Here is a 17,568-nt window from a genome sequence, read left to right as displayed (position 1 = left end):
TTTTTGCAGCCTTTAAATTTCAGGTTGAACACTTAAAAGCTAAGGAATGACAGCATTAATGTCGTTGATGGAACTTCAATTCTACCCCTTATGCGAGCAGATTTCAAACTGACTCTGAGTGAGCAATTGCATAAATTATTTTCACAGTTTGTCAACAGCAGCTTCAGATCCACAGTAATAGTATCGTGTACTTGAGCTTAAAGGAATAATTTCAGAAGAAAATTTTGCCCTTTATCCTTTCTCACAAGAGAGAATATATTTTGCTGACACTGTTTGTGATTGCACACCAGGGATATGCCCAATAGCTCTACACTTGGAATGTGAGATATGTAGGCACTGTTAGAGGTGTTTCTGGGAAGGATAAGGAAAGTACTAATTCCACTGTGGAAGACACAAGTAGAAGTTTATCTGGAATGCCAGTATTCAGGAAAACTACCTGAGGCTGCAACTAATGATGGAAAGAGACATGAGGAAGATGAAAAATAAGGCACAATCTTTTCCTCATGCATAACAGGATTAAGTATATTTAATGTAGCAAAACTGAGACTCAGAGTACAATTACTCTTTATAAATGTTTTGAGGTGGATTATTCACAAGGGAAGGAACATTATTGATACTGCAGGATAGTACTGTAACAATGTGTTGTTTTTCAGAGCTTTTAACTGCTTTCTTCAAGGTTCCTGGGTGCCCTAATGGTTTGTGTGTGGTTATGTGGTGCTGCAAGCAAGCCAGTAACACTGTGCTGAAAGATGTGCTGTGGAAATGCTCGGTGGAAGCCAGCGGTTGGCCTCGAGTTGGCCAAAGACATGTATATCTTAATCCAAGGTGACCCTGTGTGGTCACTGCATTCTCAGTATTGTGCTGTTTCTTTCTACATCCTCATCTTTGCATCTAATGCATAGACCATAGTGTTGATGCTTCTGAACTGGCTGTGAAATGAACTTGCAGAACTAAGATGATTACTGACTCAAGCTTTGTCCTCATGAAAGTGCCTGAACTGCTTTGAGATCTGAGATCATCTGGTCATAATCTTTCCGTGTGTGACACTCCGGTTGAGTTGATAAACCTGCTAGATTCAAATTGTCTGTTGGTGGAACCAGCTCTTGGATGTACTACAGTTAACCTGCAACGCTAGGGTGGTACTAGATGCTTGAATGGTCACTATAATGGAGTCATATGAAAGAGAAAAACTTGCCACCTCTTCATTTACAGAGCCAGATTGATTAATGTAAAAACCATGTAATTGTAAACTGTACTGAAGTTTTTAAAAGTCCACTTCTAATGCCAAGACTGTTGTAGCATCTTACTGGTACAACGTAACAATGTGTTTCAGAAGAGCCATCAGTGCAGTGGTTGGTGTTAAGTAAAACCTATTGATATGCCACGTTCTTGTGTCCCTGGTAATACAGGAGTTGATGAGCTTTCTTAGATGTGGAGCATTCATGAAAAGCTGGTATAGGTTAAAACTTTGTTCTGTGTGTGCTTTGTAAAAATAAGTGTGTGTGTGTAGTATACTGTGTAGTACTTGACTTCAGAGAACTATAATAATACTATTGAACAATATATCCTAGTGGTTTAAGGATATAGTTAACTGTTATGAACTTAATCATAGAAGTGTACCTATTTTTGTAAACTTATTATACTGAAAACAGCACGTGGCTGTATGCGGACACACTAGTGTGCATGTTGGAACTGGATAGACTAAGTCTTGCTAATCCTTGGTCTTTGCTCCTTATAGACAATGAATGATTTTGACTATTTAAAACTACTGGGCAAAGGCACGTTTGGCAAAGTTATCCTGGTCCGAGAGAAGGCTAGTGGGAAATACTATGCTATGAAGATTTTGAAAAAAGAAGTCATTATTGCAAAGGTAAGGAAGGTTATAGTTTTAATATTGGACCATTTTTTTGGAATGGAATAATCAATATCTAATATGTAAGGTGTATTTGATTTTTGATGGTAGCTGAGTTTGATAGGAATATGTGTGTATCTTCAGAAAACAAGGATACAAAAAAAGTATGTGTACTCACTTTGCATGCCTTTTTCCAGTGTCTTATATTCTAGTGTGCTAAAGCATTGAGAGAGTTCATTGGGCAGGAAGATAATGCAATCCAAGTTTAAAAGAAGAGAAAGTGCTTTGTAGGGTATATTGTGTATTTGAAATATTTTTGTAAGTCAACTTCAGATTTATTCAGATAAATGCAATTAAATTAATGGGCTGATGCTCTGTTCCCACTATGTTAGCTAAGATTGCTGTACATGGGACTAACAATTTCATTTTTTTTCAGTTTTTGAGGAACAAGAAAAATCCGAAGCATGTTTGAAGAAGTGGTTTAAACTGGCTTTGTCCAATCACTTAAACTTGATTAGTTTAGTGTTACTAGCTCCTATGCTTGTTCAATAATTTTGATAATTTTAAACTTGAAGATCATCTACCCTGAGCTTTGTTTCTAAAAGTTCTGAAGTTTTGAATCCTACTTAAACAGAACAAGCTGAGAGCAAGAAACCTACATGCTCTTATCACCATGAGACATAATTAAAAATAACTCTAGTTATTAAGTAAGGAGGTTTTTGAGGGATGTTGATTTGACTGAGATTTTTGAATGCTTGAGGCTAACAATACCAGTATTCATAAAAACTGAACGTGGATGGGAACTACTGTGGTTTACATATATTTTATTCTAAAATACCATTCAGATTTTTCTGATTTTCCTATTGGCATATGAAAACAGGGCTTACAGAGTTTTGCAGTCTATAGCTATGTTTATTTGTCTATCTGTCACTCACTTTCTAATAACTTTTGAATGTGTTGATCAGTTTCGTTTACATTTGATAGAGGAGTAGAAACCTCAAAGACAATTACATTTCCTTGAATTTAATTAAAACCAGCTGTGGTGTAGGGGGAGACACTTAAACCTATGTCTTCAGCAGAGTCTCACCTGTGAGTTCTGCGTGCCCTTAGCAGCTGCTTTGCGTACACTGGCAGGCTAGTTGGCACGTATATTATTTGGACTAACAGCAACAGAGTGCCCTTTTCTTCTTCATAATCAGGAGATACAGAAAGAAAAGAGAGTTTTGCTGCTGCATTCTCCTGTTTATGCATGGGAAGGAGCATCTCAGTGGCCCTCTTTGTAGGATTTTGTATATGTCAGCAATCTTTGTGGGTTGCCCTGTGGCTCTCAGAGTCTATCTGGTTGCTGTACGCTGTGGCCCATTCTCCAGCCTGACATCCTTCCCAAGTGCTCTGCTCACCTGTGGCACCCAGGGGGTCCTCAGGAGAGTCTTACATCTGGCTGCTATGAGCTTCTGTTGTGCTGCTGCTCACTTATACCTTTCCAGCCTTCAGAGCATTTCAGCTTGTTTCTTTGTAGGAAAAAAATAGAAAACACATTTTTGAATTTTAGAGTTTTTCCTTTTACTTTTCTGGCTGCTACAATATCACTGAATTCTTAGAAGGGTTAAAACTGGTTCTTGGATAACTTTGTCTCTAAGCAAAAATTCATGTTCATAGAAGCATATGTAAAGCTAGAGAAACTTTGAAGAGATCAGGGGTGCAACTGTTCATTGATCTATTTACCTGAAAACAGAAATCTAGCTCAGTGGTAGATTGGGCAGAACCTGGCAGTCCCTGAAGCAGACGAGGATCTGTTTTTCTGCCTATTTTTACACTAGCAAGAAGATTAAGTGTGTGAGGAAAGATGCCTTTCATGCTGTGCTGAAAAAGGGAGCACCTCAGACTTTTAGATTTGACTCCCACAGAACTGGAATTTTTGTTTTAGTATGGTTGTATATTGATAAGAAACTTTGTATTGAAAGAATAAAAACTAAACTATGCTTAGGTCTTCACATGTGAAGTGATCATGTTTTTTTTCTCTATAGTCACCAAATACCAGTTTTTCCACTCCTCTCCAAACTAAAACCAAAAGCAGACTTGAGCCTGAACTTAGCTGACTAGCCCAGTCAGTGTGTAAGTACAGTATGGGGATTTATCAATAGCATTTACCTCTGGAGATCAGTGCTAAGGGTACTGTCACTAGATTTATCTGCAATCCCAACTCAGCCTATAATGTGATATAATATACACTATAGAAGGCTGTGCCTATAACAGTTACCATAATATGAAGCAAAAAGTGGTGCGTTGACAGCTGTATCTACAAGGTTGTATAGCATCTTCCCAGTTCAAACTAAATCTTTTGATCCTAAATTTTCATAACAGATTACTATTATACTTACCAGGAAATTACTACCGGTATTACAAGCTTCTGAGGCAATGCCAGAAAAACTGGCAATTGTCAGTTTTCTATGCCCCATATCTGGTGAACCACCGAGGTTGGTAAATAAATGAATAAATAGGCTTGCTTTTCTCCTTGAGGTACTTTTTGTTTTTCTCCCAGTATGTGGTTGTAGTGTATACGCTGTAGCACTATACACTGGTAGTCAGCTAAATGGCATCATAATTTATTACCACTAACTCTGCTGTTGCTTAAATTTCTATATTGATAATTTGAAAAGTTTAATTAAAAAGTCCTGACATCTATGTTTACTTTGTAGCTTAACAATACCTTATCTTCAGAGCGTAGTCTGATAAGCATGTGTAGTACAGTAATGTTATACTGATATTATTTGTAGCAATAATAAAGTATGCTCTGCCTAAATATATTTACTTCTACAGGATTATGTTGAAGTTTGAGTAGCACTAAGTTATTCTTTGGGTCTGGATAATATAATACTCAGTGGTAGTTTAGCACTACAGAAAATAGCTTAAACCCAGCCCAGTGGCTCTCAGGCTTTTTAGGTCTGGCCCCTGGCAGCGAAGATTCACAGCATGTATTACACACAGATTGCATTAAATGGCTGCGTGTTCATAACATGAACCACCGAAGTGCCCTGCTTTTCTCCCTAGTCCTCAGGATCTGCTCGCCATCGTAGCACAGGGTGAGGCCCTGTTCCCGCCATCGTTTCCCCCTCGCCCCTGCACAGCCCCTGCTCTCTGCAGCCCTGGTGGCGTGAGGGGCCATGGCCCTGCCCTTGGGGCCTCGCTGTCACCCCTCCAGGCTCCTCCTTGCTTCTGGGGGGATGGCGAGAGGGCCCGGGTTGTGGAGCGAGAGGGGGACGAGCGTGGGTGAGCTTCCCAGGGCACAAACACCCACGGAGGCAGGGTTAGTTTCTTTCTGTCGCTTTGGCACAGGGCTCGTTTTAATCTTCCTCGCTCAGGCTCACCGACAGGATAGTGCCGCTGTCTCTCCAAATTGCCCCTTTCTCAAAATCTGGCTGGAAATGGGGTGGGGGTTGTGTGGACATCTCCCACCTCCCGTGGAGGAGGTCTGTGTCCCTGGGGAAGGAGGTCGGGCCCGGTCCGAGGGGCACCGCTTGTCCAGCTCGTAAGGACAGCCCAGGCGGCTGAGGGAGGCGCAGCGTGGTGTTAGAGAAAAACGAGACAAACACCACAGAGTAAATGTTTAAAACCAGAAAAACTGGCTTTACTTAATATTACGCTAGATTAGACTAGGTTTTATAGTTGCCTGTCAGTTATTACCTGTGTACATTTCTTGCAAATGGATTCAATCCCCCTGTAGATATGTTACTTGGATGATTTGTACCAGAGATACAAAGTTGTGATGACTATATTTTTAAACTATGAAATCCAATGTTATTATTTCTTCCTTCTCTGCATTGGATATAAAGTTAAACACTTCATTTTGAAGCAAGAGTATAAAAAGAAGAAAACCAAATAAAATATGTTAAATTGTATTTTGCCTAACTTAAATTTCCTTAAAAATCTTTTCCCCAAAATGTGAATTATTTTTTGTGTTTCTTTCAGGTTCATTCATTTTCTAAAATTGTACTGTAGCTTTCTCTTTTTGAAAATGTTGACCTCTTTCTCATTAATTAAATAACATTTTTATATCTTAATTTAGACCTACTTCTTCTACTCTTTATTTCTCAGGATGAAGTGGCTCACACGCTTACAGAAAGCAGAGTATTGAAAAACACCAGACACCCTTTTTTAACAGTAAGTATTAGGAATTAGTTTTAAGTACATTAGCAGGCAATTTTCAACATGATGGGAATTCCATTTAGAACATAATTTAGAAACACATTTTGAAGTCGTTCTTGTGATGATTTGTAAACAAGCAGTAGCTATGTGGTCCTTATGATATCCTTTATCAGAATATGTATTTAAGAGATCAGAAATAAAATTCCTAATAATTTTTTACCATTTATCTGCACTGAAAACAAATTTTATTGTAGAATGTAACTGTTGTGCAATTTTTGTGATTTTTGTATATGAACAGTCTGTAATAAAAGTTACTGATTTCACATAGTGTCAAGTAAGTATTTTTTTACCAAGAAAACTTAATTAAGGATTCAATAAAATGATAAACTAATTGTTCAATATAAGTAGCCCATGGAGCAACAAAACTCAAACCTCATTACTTCATTAGAAAATATTTGCATTGTTTCATTGAGTTCAAAAGCTAACTGTTCTATTTTAAGATAGGGAAAAATTATTTTCTTTTTACATTAAAGTATCAAAATATAACATGGAAGCTTTCCTATTTAGAAAACGATAAACCGTTTAGAAAGCAGAGGATTGCATTTGTGTTGCTTGGCCAAAATATTCGTGGAAATTCAGTCAAGAGAAATGAGATCACCCAAAGTTAGTAGAAATAAGAGTGTAAAGGTAAGCAGGAGTAGGCGTAATTCCAATCAAATCATCCAACAATGTTACTGCAGTTGTATCTTTAAATCTTTCTGATATTATTAAACAAATATTTTAAGGAGACATGCAGTATTTAAGTCACATAAGTCTCATGATTTTGTTACGTGTACGTTTTGTTACATTTTGTTTCTTTTATGCCAAGCCTGCATCTGTAGATTGTCTTTGGTATAATTTTTCCCAGCAAAATCAAATCGACATTGATAAGTGAAAATTTTAATTAAGATAATAATACTTGTGACAATTTAAAAATCATATGTAAATAAATACATTAATTTGGCACTCTGTTTTTAAGATTGCATAGTATGTGAAACTAGAGAGTTCTTGCTTTGGAAATGAAAGCAGTCTGGAGGTTAAGATCATTTCTAAGATTTCGTTTGTGAGAAGTTCAAAAGAATATGGTAATCTCTTTCTTCATGGGCATTGTGGAAGTGGACATCATGAAACATGATGAGTGGCAATAGCTGGGACCATGTGTGGCAGTAAGAAATGCAGTATAAAATTGTGTATTTTAGTAACTGTTTAGTATTTTATTATAACAAGCATGATGTTTTCATATCAATGGCCATGTGGCAGAGATGAGGGAAGACATGAAGGCTTTTGTGTTGATTCATCTCAAGGTCCAGATAGGAAGTTACAGTTTTAATTGCTCTGAAAGTTCTCACCAAGTCAGAATTGTCTGCTTAAGGGGATAAAATGAAATTTTGTTACAGTTTAAGTGCAAGACGTTGGGTCAATACAAGATGATAATTGGTTTGGTTTTGCTGTTTTCTTTGCAAGTCCTTGAAATATTCCTTCCAGACAAAGGATCGTTTGTGTTTTGTGATGGAGTATGTTAACGGAGGAGAGGTAAGTTTAAAAAAGATGTTTTGCACTTGTAATGGTAATGCTATCACTGGACTACACTTAAAGGATATAGTTTTTCTTGCCTCTTTTGCTTTCTAGTATCTTTGAAGTTGTTTTTCTTTTTTTTTTTTTTTTTTTAATTTTTAAAACTATTTTACTTAAAAAATAAAAAAAGTCGACAAGTTCTATAACTGTGCTGTCAAAAGTAGTTCCTGGTCTTGAAAAATTAAATCGTGTCATGAAAGATAATTTTGTGGTAGAGAAATAATTACAAATAGCTTACTGTTTTTTCTTCAGGCATATTATAGCATGTTATGGCATGAAACGGTCGTAATCTAGTGCAAACAAGCAAAAATTATGTTGGCTAGTCATACTTTTGCCCTAATGTGAAATAGGTGCTCTCTTCTGTGCTATAGCCATTGTGAATACCTATGGGAAAAGAGTGGAGTGTTTGTATTTTTCATTACTTCCCCTTCACTTGCTGTGTACTCTGGAAATTTCAACTTAAGTGCTAAACTTCTTAGATGTCTTTAGCCTTTAAGCCATTGCTGTCCTCCAGCTGTTTGCTGAAGAATGGAATATCAAAAACTGTATATGTCAAATGGAATTAAAAAGAATTGCAATCAAAGAAGAGGGCTTTTTTCTACCTTTTAGGTGCTGTTTGCTATTCAGACTGTATCTCATTACACGAACTAGGGGTTTTTTCTTATTTTGTCTACTATGTGCTGTATAATAACATCAAAAGACTAAGTGTTTCCACTAGCTTTTTTTGTTAGAAAACTGTTTCTTCATTCAGGAATTGCTGAAGCCTGGTACCATGTTTTGCATTACACTTTTGTTGTGTTCTCCTACAATAAAACTATCTTCATCTATAATCCTAATGCCTGAGCACCCCCAGAGTCCCTGTCTTGCATCCATTGCTCTGGCAATTTCTTGGCCCAGCATGAGGCCCATTTACATCCTAACTTGTCCATGGCCGTCCTCCACCAGCCGTGTCTAAACGTGGTGCTGTAGGGCTCTCATGGGAGGATGGCTTGTTTGTCTCAATATGTATAAACTTGGCTTTGGACATCACAGGTGTTGAACTATTTTGGCTGGTTGAACTTTTATCAGTGCTATCTACAAGAAGTTTTAAAAGTAATGCCTTATAAACTAGCTAATTCTTTGTAGTGTTCTCTGTATAAGACCTTACTGCATTTATGTAATCGCAGGGGATGCACTTTGAAAGTAGGTTTTTAACATCAGCCCATCATTTAGGTATGTGTCTTTTTGAAAGATACCTTCCTGTCCTACTTGGGTGGAGAGCAGAGCCCACATTCCTGTCCTACTTGGGTGGAGAGCAGAGCCCACAGAGAATGTTTTCGGCTCCTTTCCTAAGATTGAAGATACTCTGGCACTGTGCTTTGATGAGATTTGTATCTTGCGTTCGTTTGTGCACCTTTGTGGCAACTGCTGCAAGCATCTTGTGTCATGGGTTTCTTGGTGGCAGCTTGCTTCTGCTTATTGGGATTTGAATGATTGCAATGTACTTTGCTGAGAGTGGCTCGCTTTTTTCCGGGTATGATGCTCTTGTTTGTCAGTGTTGTTCATGTTCTTTGCTGATGGTTCCCTAATTCAGTGAAGCTAACTGTAAATTTGCCACAGTGGGAAATAATGGCCTTTCAGAGTAAACAGTTTTCTTTTGATTTGCTTATGTGCTTCTCTGACTCGAGATCTGGATAGTAAGTTGGACAAACAGACCTTTTAATAGGAAAATCTATAATCTTACCAAATTTTCCAGTGAATTTCAGACTTTAGTCACCGTCTGCTAAGAAATACAAAGGACTTAATATTTGTAAAAATAGCCTTGTTAATTCTGAACTACTGAAAGTAAGTTGCACAAAGTTTAGCCAGCATTTTAGCCATTTGTAAGCACATCTCCTATACGGTACACAGACCGTTTGCTGCTTCTCTCTACTGTTCTCTCTCTGTTACAGGGAAGTTTCATTTCCTTACAATGGTTTCTCACTGTTGAAGGTGTTGAAAACTCATCTTTTAATTATATCCTTCCAGTGGGAAACTGACTGTAGCAGTACCACGTTGCTTTTGATTCTCTCCAGAGCTGTACTACCTTCAATGTGTTTCTATTTAAAATTCCTTTAGATTAAAGATTTCTTTTTATTTAAACAGTTGTGCCTGTGTCAATTGCTTGGGAGCTTTCATGGATTATGTCTTTCAGGAGCACATTACCTGAACAGTCCTCTGAATGAAGGAGCTTTTGCAATTTATATCCGTATTCTTGACTCTCACCCAAATGAAAGCAAGAAAACGCCACAACTTAGGCTTCTGCCCTACTGCAGTAGTAAAAAGTGTAGTCGGTACTAGGAGTCTTCAGTTCCACTTCCGATGGTTAGGGAGGAAAACAGTCAAGGAAGGAGTCACTGAATTTAATTCTGGAGGAGAAGAAACTGTGAAAATGATTCTAAACAAGAATCCTCTCTGCCTGTTAAAAATCTAGATCCATGTTGAATTGAATATCCTGTCAGAATAGTAGCAATTTATCTTTGCCTTACCTTGTCCGCGTAACTTCAAATCAGTTAGGCTCAGTTAATAAGGGAACATGTTGTTATGAAAATATAGATGCATCAGTTTTACTGGTCTATGTGTGTGCTTTTTTACAGTGTATGAAGTATTACCGTATCAAATTATCTTTTGCCCTCCTTTAAAAGTAAAACAGAAAGTGTAATTCTGTAGCTAAATATACTAAATCAAAACACTAGAGGAATTTTTCAAGCAAATTATTGAGATGGAAATATTCAATATGTTTTCCTTATACTGACAACTTCTACAGTTAATTTTCTGCTGCGTAAGGGCCCAATCTTGATCTTTATTGTAGACTGAAAGCTTAAATTTTTCTTTTTTTAGTGTTGCTGTTGGACTCTGTGGATGAAATGTTTAGCAATATCCATTGATAATAAACTGTGTTGCAGTATAGAGCTAGAAGTATACTTCTAACATTGTGATTGCTTCTCAATACTTTTGTGATACTGAAGGAATTACATTAAAGTATCATTAAGGCATTAAAATTTGATTTTAGGAAAAAAATATTCATCTGGCTTAATTCCATTATTAAGACTTTGAAATGGCCTTTTTTATGAGTGTGTGGTAAAAAAGTACCTGCAGTATTGCATGATAAACTGAGTTCTTTTCTTTGGTTTAAAATATAGAATATTAATGTAAATATTTTTAAATGAGTAAAACTATCAGTACTTACAGACAAACATAGGCCTTTTTTAAAGAAGAGAAAACCCCTTCTTTTTTGTACATTTTTTTGCTGTCCTTGTCAACATTTTGAAAAAAATGTATAAGGCTATATCGATGGTTTCCCTGCTAGTATTGATTGCTCACTCTTCCTTTTGTAACCCCTATAATTTTGAGTACTATGTGATTGCAGTATGTCAGTGGTACATCACAGTGTTCCCCCAACTTCCAGGCCACACAGAATGGTATAAACTGTGGTTTAAAAAATGATGTTCTAAGAATGGCTCTTTATTGTTGGAGAATACTTTTGGAGTATATGTTTCCCATTTTTTATTTCCCCTATTTTGCTTTAAAGGTTGAAGAGCTTTAGGAATGTAATCTATTACATACATGACTCTACAGAGTACGCTGATTCAGCTGACTAATAAGTTGATTAACTTTCTTGCTTTGCACTTTCAGGATAATTCCAAATTCCATACTCTGTAACAAACTTAATTGGTAATTATCTGTATAATAAAATTAGACTCTAAAATTTGTTCAGATGGTTTCTCCACTCCAGAATTCTGATTCTCTATTCGGCTTGGCATTTTTTTTTTCCACAGCTCTCACTTCAGTTCATTAGGCAAGAGAAAACTAAATGGTTTGTTGTAATTGAACAAGTGCTATTACTGTCTAGAAAAAAAGACAGAGGATTTACATACAACCTACCTAATGAAAAATAACTTAATATTGTTATAAGCTTTGTTATTTTTATCTCTATTGTGTCCTGTTTTGTTTTTGTAAACTGTAAGTAAATGAGGGAATGTTACTTAGCTTAAAATTATGATAGTCCAAGATAAGGGTGCTATATTTCTTAGGGTATATAGTGTGCCTAGAAGCAGTATATATTCTGAAACAATAAACAAATAATTCAAAATTTCAAGGCTCCTACTGAAAATGCTTTGCAAGAATCCAATCAACAGTCCGATATAAAATGTGTTTAACTCTGCAGAGCTGAGCAAACCCAATGTACAACTGCAAGGGCCAGTCATACAACTTTCAACATGCTAAGTAGGTCACTAGCATGTGTGCAAATTTAACATATTGATTGATATAAGTTGTGTCTTTTATATATTTGGCTTGCTTGGATCTGTAGTTGAATATACTTTTATGTTTGATCTTTGATTTTATTTGTTAAAATTTTTCCATTAAAGTTTTTATTAGGAAAAAGCCCTATGGCACCATTGTTGTTCTGTTTTTAAATAAAGACATACCAGGAAATTTATAGCTCCATTCCTCACTGTAACTATAGCACCCTCATGTATGCCATAAAAAATGTTATGTGCAAAATGTCTTTCTTTGTGCCAAAGCTATTTCTATTGCAATTCCAATGGCTTTATAGCACATATTTAATAACTGTAAATCAGTAAATAGTGAAAATGTTTGAAGCTTTTTTCATAACTTTCCATCATATTCCTTCTTTTCCTTCACTGACTTAATAAATCTAATCTTCATGTTATGACAATTGTAAATTGAGCCTGGTGAGATTATTTTTCCAAAATCGTGAACCAACTAAATAATTAGCTGAAAATAATGCTATAATCTCACTGAATTTTATTTTTTTCTATTACAATTTTAAAATTTGCTTTAGTCTCTTTAGCATATGTCTGAGTGTATGAATTCCCTTTAACATGTATTTCTATATTTAACTGTACATTCTTCATTCAAAGCTAGCACGTATGATGACAACTCTGTTAAGTGCTATAATAAGAAGAATGTTTATGAACAGTGACTGTAGTGTCATACAGAACATTAAAATAAACTGACCTGGGAACTTAGTGTCTTTGGTAAACAGAACTGTTGCTAGCTGTTTCTAGCTGGTCATTTTACTTTGAAGTTAGTATTTTTAATTAATACCAAGAACATTTTGTTGGAAACAAATATTAAAGAAAATACATTTTTGTTATGTTAACTTGTGAGGTTATCAACTCTCAGATTCAAATTGGGACACTTTTTACAGAAACTAATACATCTGTTGCTGACAACTATCCTGAGGTTCTAGAGTTTTCTAAGACTTTGCTACTCAGCCGCTGAATTAGTCTCTTTCATACAGAAAATTGCAGTGGCCCTTTTGCACAGATACGAATGTAGAGCTAACTGGAGGTTATATTATACATTTTTGGAATGTGTTTGCTGTTTGTACATATTAAAAAGTGATCTGAAAGTTGCCCTTTATTTTGAATGATTCTGAAAACTCTTAAAAATGAGTGACATTAGCTCATTATTTATGAAGGAGACCACCAAACAGACATAAATGCATAAATGACAGAAATTTTGTATTTTGCTTTATTTGGATGAAGATCTACTTAGTGGTGCTTGTTTTCTTTTTAAATCTTGCAAAAATGTGTGGAAAAGACCCCACGAATTGAGAAATGTATTTATTATTTTCCCAGTTTTATAATATGTGAGGCCCTTCATGAAGGCGGACTTAGTTGCTTAGTCTGTATGGGTCCCGTGTTTGCGTTGTCAATTAAGCAGTCGTCAGTACAGAAAGCAGGTTACTACAGGGAGGGCTGGTGTCACCACCAGGGATTGGTGCTTGAACAGGGAAACGAACAGCAGGAGCAATTGAAATACCTACAAAATAATGATCCTCCTTGTCACGCAGGTATTCTGTTTTTATACAGGGTGTTCTGAAAATTCAAAAAGGAATTGAAAGGGGAATGCAGATACAATGAACAAAATTTAAATATTCTCTTTAAATCAGACTGCAGTTACTGTTTTCTGAGCAGTCTCTGCTTATACAAATGCATGCTGCCAAAAGGCTCAGTTTAGTGGGAAGTTTGTTTAGGTTCAGAATAAAGTAATACACCTTTTTTGAAGTACAACTGTCAGGAAAGCAGTTGACTTCTAGTTTATAGGATTGACTTTTTAATTACATTTTGAAAAGTCCACATGCTGAAAATAGCTGTAGTAATTATTACACTGTTCTGTGCCGTGTGAGTAGTGTAGATTTCCTACAGGTGTAAAGTCAGATGAGATAAAGACAGATTAAGCACATTGTTTTTTCTGGTTGATTGTTTCTCTGTTTCCTTTTTTTATACCTACCCTGCCGTTTTGGAATTCTCATCAAATTGATATTTTAGCAATGAAAATAAAAAGCCCATATTATTGTTATGGATTTCCTTGTCTATGTTTAAGTTATAAATGATCCCATTTTCTGTATTTCTGTTCTGTTGATTGTTAGCTCTTGTAGTAAAACCAGAAACATTGTAACTTGAAGGAGTAAGGCAGGTGGCCCGCTTGGTCTTAAGCAGAATACAGAAACATACTTGCTTATCTTTACTTGAGGACTTTCCCAAGCTTTTTTAACACAGTAAATAAAACTAACAATTTTTGAGAGTGCTTGAATTAAATGGCCAAATTCTGCTTTTCCAGTTGTCATTCCAGGTTCTGAGGGTAATGTTTTATCCAATAAGATACTGACAACCTTACAGAACTTTACCATATGCTTTTTCATCGCAGCTGAAGTTACTGGAAATACTTAATGACTAATATGTTTCACTGAAAGGCTTAAGTTAAAAAGTGTCTGCAAAGTGCTGTTACTTGTATTAAAGAAGAGACAAAACCCCAAAGAGATGCTTACATTGTAGCAAAGAAATACACTAAATAAATAGATTTGGTTTTATAAGCCCTAAGCAGTTGTTGGTTTGCTGTTTCTAGTGACTGATATTGCTAGCAGTATGAATGTGCTGTTTTTGTAAAATGCCAGTTCACCTGTTCAGTGGAAGTCTACAGAAGAACTAGACTTTTTTCAGTTCTAAGGAAAGTTATTAAATTACTGAAAAACTTAAGGTGGAACCAGAATCTGGGGATGCTAGTGATATTTATCAGTGGCTTAAAATAAAAATCCACAGAAGTGGTGGAGGGAGAAGTACAGACTGCTGCTGCTGCATACTTTTTTTTTTTTCTTTCTTCGGTAACTGAAGGTTAAATGAGTAGCAAGCAGAATGCCTTAAACAAGATTGGTATATTGATTAAAACGCTGATTTAACAGCTCGCTTTCTCCCTTTGGAAACCTGGAAAAGATAAGCCAGCTGCTGTCTAAGAGTGCTGAGTGTCCACTGAGAGTACACTATCTATCATCACAATATGGTGATGAGAGGTGTTTTATGTTTGTGTTAATTTCCCCCACTAAATCAGTAATTATTACAATCCTGTCCCTGCTGTTTACCCTGCAGCTGTTTTTCCATTTGTCGAGAGAACGGGTGTTCTCAGAGGACCGCACACGCTTCTATGGTGCAGAAATTGTCTCTGCCCTGGACTATCTGCATTCTGGGAAGATTGTGTACCGTGATCTCAAGGTAAAAAAAGAAAAAAAAAAAAAGTAATCAAAATTTTGTTTTTGCAGAGACTATTGGGACAAACACAAAGTAATTATAAAGTTGCACTATTCAGAGCTAATGGGGAAAAAAAAATCTGTGCTCAGTTTAAAGTTCTGTGTGTACTGAAGGAAGACATTTGATACAGTAATCTATAGATGGGTGTACATTACTTGACTCTGACTTGATTAAAAAAAGAAACAGCATACCTTAGTAATAGCACTTGAAGGAGATTTAAACTTCTGATCCTTTTTTTTCTTTTTCCACTCATTACTTATAATTTAACTTGAATTTCAACACATATCTCAAATATAATTCTCAATGTCCTCAAACAAGGGAAATGGGGAATTGGGGCAATGTGACCACATTCTGTTTATTTCATCAAAGACTTATGTTCTTGTATGATTTGAAAACATTTAAAACAATTCAGAATACTTTAATAGGAAGAGAATTTTAGCCTTAATTTAAAAATTATTTTGTCTTTTGTATCTTGGGAAAGATTCATAATACTGGAATGTAGTTTGTCTTAGATTTGCTTGTGTATACAGTTGTGTATCCTCTTGTTGCCTGAAACTCCAGGTACTCTGAGACACAGCATGACCATGTTATATGGAAAATAAGCTCTGCTTTCAACAGGAACATGTTCTGATTTATGTGGGAGGAACCTCTAAATTCAATGACGAGACTATTTTATTTCTGTGACCAGCCTTTAATTCCTTGTATGGGAAATTGTTATTTTCCATTATACATGCACACTAGTGGAGTTCATTAATGGACTCCTTTGTACAGTAACTGAGAAGGAGGCAATGTTAGGCAAGTTCTGCTCAGGGAGGCAGACAGAATACAGAATACCAGGTTACCTGTTTGTAGCAGAATCTGTTGTAACAATGTGAAATGATGTGACATCTTGGAAAAATCTGGAATTGTCTGGTCAAGGGATGATATGTCATGATTTTTGATTTAAATTCTAAATAATAAGGAAAGTGGAATATTAAGTCATTAATCTTCCATTGCTGATGTCCTCTACTTTGCATCTTCTCTGTATGACACTGTTAGACTCAACAGGAAATATATAACAGGGTCTGGAGCACCTCCCTGATGAGGGCAGGCTGAGAGAGTTGGGGTTGTTCAGCCCAGAGAAGGAGAAGGCTCTGGGGAGACCTTATAGCGGCCTGCCAGTGCTTAAAGGGGGCCCACAGGGAAGGTGGGGAGGGACTCTCTGTCAGGGGGTGTAGTGATAGGGAGAGGGGTAATGGTTTTAAACTGAAAGAGGGTAGATTTAGATCAGATATGAGGAAGAAATTCTTTACTGTGAGGGTGGTGAGACCCTGGCCCAGGGTGCCCAGAGCAGCTGTGGCTGCCCCCTCCCTGGAAGGGTTCAAGGCCAGGCTGGACGGGGCTGGGAGCACCCTGGGCTGGGGGAAGGGGGCCCTGCCCATATCAGGTGGCTTGGAACTAGATGGTCTTTAAGGTCCCTTCCAACCCAAACCATTCTATGATTCTATGATATACCTTTAAATTGTATTTCAGGCTTTATGCAGACTTAGGAAGACAGGGCTATGATTATTCTTTGTTGGTATTTTCACTACAGACCTTATAATTAGAAAAAAGTGCCTTTTTCTGTTGAAAAAAGTTGTTCAGAAGTATGTTTTACTTGTTTTTTACTTCTGTCTGTATTTAAAGTATTGCTAATAAAAGACTTTTGGGAAAGTGATGTTAGCTGTGATTTTGAGATAGTCCACATTAGATATTGCAGTAGTTTTTATTCCCGTTCTTTAAATACTTCATAACAGACTATATTCTGTTTTTATATTTCACTGTAAGAATCATGTATTTAAAAAGCAATGCAAAGCATGCAGAGGTACGCATACACAATTCAAGAACTTTAAAAGTATACAAGGAGGAATTAACCTCAGGGTTTTGTTTTTATCAGTAGCCTCTCTACCCCCACTTTTGTCTGTTATTGAAAAGGTTGTGGAGGATGCAGATACTTTAAGGATTTTCATATACAGACTTTTTCATGACAGTATAGTAAGTAAAATGCATCTTGATAAGTGAAGGTCATGTTACAGCAAAGGAAACCCTATGAAGTCTTACCAAATGACAGCCATGATTGTAACCTTGAATTATTTGATTATATCTTGAGAATATTTAGAAAATTATTTTGTTTTCATTCTGTGGAAGATGCACTAAATTTATAAAACTTCAGAATGAAAGGTCACACTTTGAATGACCTGGGATTTACTACTGTAAACTGTATTAAAGTATTAAATAATTATTTAAAATGTATAACAGTAGGCACTGTTAAATGCTGTAATATAATAGATGCTGGTGATTTTTTTTTATTATTATTACAAACAAATTACATTCTGTTGCAAGCAAAAACTGTATCTTTTTTAC

At 36.3% G+C, this 17,568-nt stretch overlaps 1 protein-coding gene across 3 annotated transcripts in view; it reads left to right on the top strand.

The window, feature by feature from the left end:
* Nucleotides 1-17,568, top strand: part of AKT3 (AKT serine/threonine kinase 3) — a 160,682-nt gene that overhangs the window by 104,369 nt on the left and 38,745 nt on the right. For all 3 annotated transcript variants that reach the window (XM_033009250.2, XM_042795879.1, XM_042795881.1), the window contains 4 exons: nucleotides 1,739-1,870; nucleotides 5,948-6,013; nucleotides 7,502-7,570; nucleotides 15,028-15,150. In XM_033009250.2, the coding sequence (XP_032865141.1) occupies nucleotides 1,739-1,870; nucleotides 5,948-6,013; nucleotides 7,502-7,570; nucleotides 15,028-15,150 (390 nt within the window). The remainder of the gene's footprint in view (nucleotides 1-1,738; nucleotides 1,871-5,947; nucleotides 6,014-7,501; nucleotides 7,571-15,027; nucleotides 15,151-17,568) is intronic.

The sequence above is a fragment of the Tyto alba genome, unplaced genomic scaffold (genome assembly GCF_018691265.1).
Source record: "Tyto alba isolate M040663 unplaced genomic scaffold, T.alba_DEE_v4.0 Super-Scaffold_22, whole genome shotgun sequence".
NCBI lineage: Eukaryota > Metazoa > Chordata > Aves > Strigiformes > Tytonidae > Tyto > Tyto alba.
This window is presented reverse-complemented; position numbering and strand designations above follow the sequence as displayed.